This window comes from Hippocampus zosterae, chromosome 13 (assembly GCF_025434085.1).
Source record: "Hippocampus zosterae strain Florida chromosome 13, ASM2543408v3, whole genome shotgun sequence".
NCBI classification, from domain to species: Eukaryota; Metazoa; Chordata; class Actinopteri; order Syngnathiformes; family Syngnathidae; genus Hippocampus; species Hippocampus zosterae.
This window is the reverse complement of record NC_067463.1, coordinates 10325446-10333062: the sequence shown is the minus strand read 5'-3', so window position 1 is coordinate 10333062 and position 7617 is coordinate 10325446. Positions and strand designations below refer to the sequence as shown.

General features: G+C 44.3%; 1 protein-coding gene across 3 annotated transcripts; it reads left to right on the top strand.

The window, feature by feature from the left end:
* Positions 1-1383: 1383 nt before the first annotated feature.
* On the top strand, positions 1384-7150 carry fip1l1b (FIP1 like 1b (S. cerevisiae)). Of its 3 annotated transcripts, none has more exons than XM_052084280.1 (16): positions 1384-1678; positions 1986-2040; positions 2634-2700; positions 2783-2901; positions 3012-3076; positions 3178-3288; positions 3471-3601; positions 3742-3860; positions 4097-4150; positions 4905-5004; positions 5107-5263; positions 5361-5442; positions 5675-5727; positions 5809-6010; positions 6283-6429; positions 6608-7150. In XM_052084280.1, exons 1-16 carry the CDS (start codon positions 1597-1599, stop codon positions 6747-6749), a joined length of 1686 nt encoding a protein of 561 aa, XP_051940240.1. In that variant the 5' UTR covers positions 1384-1596; the 3' UTR covers positions 6750-7150. The 3 variants fall into 3 exon arrangements, with proteins under 3 accessions (XP_051940240.1, XP_051940239.1, XP_051940241.1); XM_052084279.1 differs by having other exon boundaries at positions 1385-1678; positions 6605-7150; XM_052084281.1 differs by lacking the exon at positions 4097-4150 and having other exon boundaries at positions 1385-1678; positions 6605-7150.
* Positions 7151-7617: the final 467 nt, after the last annotated feature.

The window sequence follows — 7617 nt, the reverse complement described above, 5'->3', positions numbered from 1 at the left end:
AAGAGAATGAAATAAATGCAATTTGAGCACTGATCAGTTTAGCTGGGCGACCTTCCTTGCCCCTCCCTCCATTCAGTGTGAGTGTGCTGACTGAACATACACATACTGTACATGCACACGGAGTTGCACTTCTAAATTAATTCAGATGTGGCACACTATAGCCAATGTTGCCTTTATGTTTATCATCTCTTTTTCAGCACCGCATGAAAACATATGGCAATGGCAGAATAATCAAAACCACAGTAAAGAGGGGCTCATAGCTAAAGTAGCTGGAGGGAAAAACAAGAGTGTGAGAGAATCCACAGATTTCCACCGTCAATTAGTGACATGCTAAAGTGGCCCCTCTTAACTGGTCACAAGCCATAAATGCATTTACAATGCGTGTTGCATTACGGGGATGACTTTTGGTGCGCAACACAACCACAACAGCAAACATGTGAAACCACTTTATTGTTGACAAGACTAAAGGTTGCTCCACAAACTCAAAAAAGACCGATGAAAATAGAATATTAAAACACAAGGGAAAAATGTTAAAATGAATTACAAGAATTTTACGTCATGGGATACTTGCCTAACTCTTTATTGAGTAACTCATGTCCTTTAGGATACCTCAGAAAATGTCTATGGGGGCTAAAATCTGGTGAATGGGGAGACCACGTCACATGACAAAAGAAAATAATAATATGTGACAATAATTACATTTTTAATATGTGGAGGTAAAAATACAGTGAATGACGGTTACAGACAGCATGTCTGCCTTACAGTCTTTTGGTTCATATTTTGAATCACATCTTTGGCCTTCTTGTGTGGAATTTGCATATTCTCCCTGTGCTTGAATCAGTTTTCTCTGGTTTGCTCCCACATTCCAAGACGTGCTTGTTAGTTTAACTGATGACTAACTTGTCCTCATGTGGCAGTTTATGGTGTACTTCGCCACTCATCCAAAATAAGCCTTGATAGGCTCGAATTTACCTGTATGTAATTGGTAGTAAACATTTTCTTATTTTTTATTTGTACATTTCAGATTCTGTACTTTTTGTAAAAAAAAAAAAAATAATTACAGGAGCGAATCACTACTTCTACTATTTCACACAAGCATCTGTATTTCTACTGAAGTATAAATTTGAGTGTCTGTCTTCGGGCAGTATCCTGACGAGGAAGGCTTAGTCCAACAAAACGGACAAAAATAACAATGCTCACACTGAGCAGTTCTGTTGACAGAGATTCACCGGCATATATTATTTAAAAACGACGAATATTACTGTGGTCTACTGAGCAATATTGACTGTGCTTTCACTCTCAGCAAACCGATCTAAGTACATTAGAGCATAACGCGTATTGACCGCTAGGGGCACTGTCTTTTCTGACCTATACTAAGTCACCAAGTCGTTGTCCATTGCGGAGAGAGTGCTTTCAATCGCTTCCGGTTTCCCCTCGGCTCTCTAATGTTGGAGATTAATCTATGAAATTATTATTTTTTCCCCCACACACTTGCGTCCCGCCTAAAAAGAGAAATCGTATGCGTGCACGGTGCACCCCCACGTAGAAGAATTGACAAGCCTTGTGCCACTAAAGCTGCTTTAAAGGTTTGCGAACATGTCTGCCGCCGAAGAAGCGGACAAAACGGCCGCTACGGATGCTAGCGCTGGTGACGAGGAGGAAGAATGGCTGTATGGAGGTAAAATGGCTGTTTTGCACTCTAACATAAACCCTCGTGTCAGGCAGGGGCGTTTGTTTGAGTGAAAACTGCCCGAGTAACACCAAACAGTCAAATTATCACGACCATCCTAATGGCAAAACAGTGTGACTTAGCTTAGCTCGGCTAACCATACTGCGCTTCTATGGCTGGTTTAGCCGCGTGACACTTGGCAATTTTAATATAAAATTTTACCACAGTCTAATTAAATCACCATTTGTGTATTTTTGCCTTAATGGACGTAAGTTGTTTCGAGGTTGACTTAATTGCGGCGTTCTCATGTTTTCAGATGAAACTGAGAGCAAAGAAGAGGAAGAAGAAGCCAAACAGACTGCTGCTGACAGGTAACGGACACCTGACGTGCACTTCCAAAAGGGGCCTTTTTATGTCCACGAGAAGACAAACTCCCACTGGTTGGTACATTTCGCACAGAAATGGGCCACGTGCTCGAGGGAACCACAATTTTTCATCTGTGCTACTTGCGGGAAATTCCCAATTTACAGCAGCAAAATTGTGAAAGGGAGAAAGTCGAAGACTGTAAGTATATCAATACATATAAAATATAAATATAAGCATATTAAAAATGATTATTACAATGAATGTCTACCTTAGTACGTCTGAGGCTGGTGATTTTGTCCAGCCGCTGTGGATCAAATTAGCTTTCTATGTGTCTCGGAAAGTTTGGGAAAAAGTAAAGTTGAAAACAAAAGTAATCGCATAAATAATTATAAGCTATTGTTATTTTGATGTCACTTTATTGGCATTTCCATCTAAATGGTACTCCTTTTCAACTGAAAAACCTGGCATATCGCAGGAATGCCGTAAACCTCCCTGCATTAGTGTTGGCTGTATGCAAGGTATTCACTGGGAGAGTTTCCCCCCTTTAAAGGTCAGTTTATTCTTCAACGCAAATTAGAAACTTTCATTTGATCTGCAGTGCTCCTGCTGAGGCCCCGTCCGAGGAAGCTGCCGAACATGCCACAGGAAACGGCGTGGCGTCCGAGGTAGCCCGCTTGCACGTTGCTAGGCTCCAATGATTGCAATAATTCCCGTGTTGTTCTTTTCTTCTAATAAAAACGCTCTCAGTCACAGGCCACTGAGGACGCCGCAGGTGATGATGCGGAGAGTGACAGTGACAGTGATGATGATGATGACGACGTCCGTGTCACCATTGGAGACATTAAAACCGGGGCTCCACAATACACGTATGCTTTTGAAATACTGTTTACATGAATGAATGATTGTCATTCAAATATATTGTACAAGTACTACCCTGCCTCTTTGATGCATGTTGTTTGTTGTTTTTCTCCTCCAGATCATATGGGGCGCCTCCTGTCAATCTCAACATTAAAACACCTGGCTCCAGATCTTATGGACAAGGTACCCCTCTTGGCGCGTCTTTGTTGTGTAGTTGTAACAACCTAAAGATTGTTCAGAGAGCCATACTTGATCCCCTTGACTTTTTTTGTTGTTATTTTTAGTTACCACAAAAGTGAAAGGAGTCGATCTTGAGGCTCCTGGTAACATTAACGGTGTACCGGTGCTCGAAGTGGATATGGAGTCGTTTGAGGAAAAGCCCTGGAGGAAACCGGGTATGTTTGCATGGGTTTGTCCATAAATGTAGTCAGGATGGAATTGTTGGGCTTCCACACTACATTTGAGCTGATTCTTTGACATGACATTTGTTTTTCCACCTTACATTTCAAGTAGTTGTGAAAATACTCTCAATTCTTTGCGACCGATTAAAGGATGTTGTCCTCTTGTGTTTTTGCAGGGGCGGATTTGTCTGACTACTTCAACTATGGCTTTAACGAAGACACGTGGAAGGCTTACTGTGAGAAACAAAAACGATTGCGCATGGGCCTGGAAGTCTCAACCGTCGGCTCGGCGACGAGTAAAATCACTGTAAGTTAACGCATATTTATTTGATTTCACGTTTCAGGTTCTTTCTATGTCACAGTCCTTTTATTCTTGTTTTTGAGGAGGGAACCATTAGAATGCAATCAATTTTATCAGATTTTGGTTGCTTCAAATTTCCTTCTAAGGTCCAACAAGGCAGAACTGGCAACGAGAAGGAGATTTCCAGTCTTGCTCTTCACACGTCCAAATCGGACTTCACCTCTCCAGTCAGCCTGTACAAGTCTGTCACCAGTCAGGTCCCCAGGTAACGTGAAATGCCTTTACTCCTCCATACATGTCAGTGTCCATGACAACCGAAAGGTAGAAGGGCTGCTTTGCTTTCCATTTGGGAAAGGGAGACATGATTGGCGAACGTCAGAAGTATTAAACCGGAAAGCGATGTTTTTCACAATCTAAAAAAAATTGCGTCTTAAAAAAAAAGACATCTTCCTTGATCTGTGTGTTGGCGTCTGTTACTCTCACTTCCTTTACCCCTGGTAGGATCTCCCCCCCTCAGTGGACTGGCCCGCCTGTCCCGGATATGTCCTATTATACGTAAGTGGGCACGGCCTTGTCCCAATCGGGAAATTATGAAAAAAAGAAAGGGGGAGCCTGGTGTGTTTTTGTAAAACCACCAAAAAAACAAAACAAAAAAAAATGTCATTTGGTAGTCGATAAACCTCAGACCTAATTTGGAAGCAGTAAGACGCAGATGAGTTCAGTGTTAACGTGCCCTTTTTTTTGTGAGAGAGGAATGAACACTTTGTCCACAATTTGGCTCAATTTTTTGAAACTGAGGACGTCTAACTCAAAGTCAAGAGGTTCTGTGTTCAAATCTCAGCTTTGGCCTCCCTGTGCGGAATTTGCATTGTTCTCCCAGTGGTTGTGTGGCTTTTCTCTCGGTACTCTGGCTTCCTCCCTCATTCCAAACATGCATAAAAAGGTTAAGTGAAGACACAATCGTGCTTCGGTGTATATGTGAGAATGAGTGGGGTTTTTTTTTTTCCTCTGTACGTGCCTTGAAACTGAAATTGGCTTGCAAAGCATGCAGGGTGTAGCCCACCTCTTGGCCAAAGCCAGCCGGGAAAGACTGCAGCTCATTTGCAACCCTAAGGAGGACAAGTGCAATGGCAAATGGATGGAGGTTTTGAAAATGGCCACAGTATCGTGATGTTTGCACGATGATGTCTTGACATTGTTATGTTAAGATAAAAGATCCGAAAGGCACCTTGGAAAAATGAAATGCAGCACATTTAGCGGAACCACACTGAACTTGGTGACTGAGTGTCCATTTTTGTCCTTTTCTCAGGAAGACGAGCGGTACCATAGATGTCATTGGGGGAGGGACGGCCACCATCAGTAGGGTCGAAGGTCGGCGCAGGCACAATCTTGATGGCAATAACATCCAGGTTCTAAAGACACATCTGCCACAGAAACGTCAATTTATCCTGCATGCACTTCAAACTTGAGCTTTTTTTCCTTTGTTGGGTTTAAAATTTTTGGTCGTACAGGTGATCTCTGAACACGCCACATCAGACGCCGATACCGCCGCCACGAAGATGCCCACCTTCTTTCCCCCTGGACCGCTGCCTCCAAACATCCCCCCGCCTCCTTTCCTCCCACCGCCACCCAACGTGAGCTCGGCACCGCCGCTCATCCCGCCGCCCCGTGAGTTCCGAGCCTTATTTCACTAGCACTCCATGCAGAGACGCCTCTTGCATGGCATGTGAAGGCTTCTTCTTCTTTCTATTCTTGTCCCTCTCAGGGTTGCCCATCACTGTTCCCCCTCCCGGGTTTCCGCCTCCACCTAGTGGCCCCCCACCTTCAATCATTCCGACTATGGACAGGTAATATCTGACGGCATGTGATAGTCTTGCTGTAAAATTCACGAAGATGGATAACAATTTTCCATTGGCGAGCACCGGAGGTATCAGCAAGTCGTATTTGCAGTGCCTGAGCTAATGCTATCTGGTTGGCGTACACATCTGCTTGTTGATCATTGGTTGAGCACATTTTACCACTGTGTCATTGTTATTTTTGAGAATAGACGACAAGAAATGACCCAAGTTTTCTCTACAGCCATGCTGGAGGTTACGACGGACGCTCTATCCCGCCATATGCCTTCCCTCAAGGTAGACACCTTGAAATTTCGTTTTCTGCAGCCTTCATTGTCTCCTAACCTGTAAACCCTTCCACTGCAACGTTGTCTCCAGGCGCCTACCCTCCCCCCATTTCTGGAGGGGTGCCCACTTCTTGGCCCCCATTGATGGACAACTCCAAACCGTGGGACTACTATTCCCGTCGGGATGACAAGCGAGAGAAGGAGAGAGAGCGCCCCCGAGAGAGGACGCATGAGCGGGAGAGGGAGCGGGAGCGAGAACGGGATTATAGCCCCTCAGTGATCGGCTACACAAGGTGAGATGAAAATACGATTCTTCTGACTGGTTTCAAGCAGAACCAAACTTTCATCGGCGTGAACTAATTTACACAACATTAAAAACATTGCCATAAAGGTCGAATATACGCCACAACATTTTTCTCTAGCTTTCAGCTGTCTCTTAAACACTTGGGCATCTTAACCTTGCCGCGACAGTTTTTGCTCAGTCAAATGATTGCACTTCATAGCAAATATTGAGGCCCCTGTGTGATATTCGCCATCCTGAGTAAACGCCTCTCGCTTGCCGCAGCGACGAGGAGCGGTACCGTTACCGCGAGCACCAGGAACGCGGGTACACAGATCGCCATCGTGAGCGGGCGAGCCGCGAGAAGGAGGACCGACACCGGGAGAGGCGTCATCGGGAGAAAGACGAGGGACGCCACAAATCTTCTCGCAGGTATGACAACCCTCAATGTCTCATCTTTCAGCCTTGGCATCACAGCACCAACGTTTGGCCCTTTCTCCATTTCTGTCTATTGATTTCCCCCCCACCCCCCTTCCTCATCTCTTTTCTCTCTTGTTCCCTTCAACTGTGCTATCTTTGCACTTACTCGGGCTTCTCTCTCCATTAGCAGCAGCAGCAGGAGAAGGCATGACAGTGAAGAGGCCGACAGCCACCGGAGGCACAAACACAAGAAGAGCAAGAGGAGCAAGGAGGGCAAAGAGGCCAGCGAGGACATGGGCGCCGACCAAGAGAACCAGGAGGCCATGGAATGAGCGCCACCTCCTGTTATTCCTTTTTTCTTCATTTTTCCCCCTCCCTCCTTCTGTTGTCTGTCCAACCCACTGAAGACGAGAGAAAAATGGATGCCCCGTTGACGGATGTCACTTGTCTTCATCAATCTCCAGTCGTCGCTCAATCTACTCTTTGCCGTCGCTCGTTAGGAAAAGTGGTGGCAGCAGAGGAGGTTGTGGAAGGGCAGCCGTTTTGCATTTCTCCACCACTGGATGACCTCATTGCCTCAGACCCCCCCCCCCCCCGTCCTCTTGTCCTCCAAACATGCTCCTTGTTTCCTTTTTCTTCTTTTGTTCGTCATGAGAATTCATGTTGTGTTTGAATAGTCATTAATTCCAGAGTTTGTCACCTTCAATTAAAAAAAAACAAGTTTTTTGATAAATTGTCTCTTTGGTTTAAATATTCAGTGTTTGCATTTAGTAGTGGGTGCGTTTCACACTTGGAGATAGGAATGTACACGAATCAGATTTTATTGAAAAAAAAAAGGGGGTGCGGGGGAAACTGTTTACTTGTTTCTGTTTACCCACATTTCCTGTCTGTTTACAGGAAATGTGGGTAAGACCAGCCACAAGTAGCCTTGGTTACCTTAATTGTTGTAATTACAAAGTTGAAATGAATGTAATTTTAATATTTTATTTATCATCATCGCAATCATGTTTTTGTTGTTTTTGCATAATTCAAAAACAAATGCCCTTTTTTCTTTTTTATATAAATACTACTTTTATAAACAATCTGCTTATTGTTGAACAAGCAGTGTCCTACAAACTTGTGTTACTATTATTAGCTTTGTAAATATATATCTCTGCGGCGGTCTGGTGGTTGGGGGCAACCAAATGAGAAACATCCCAG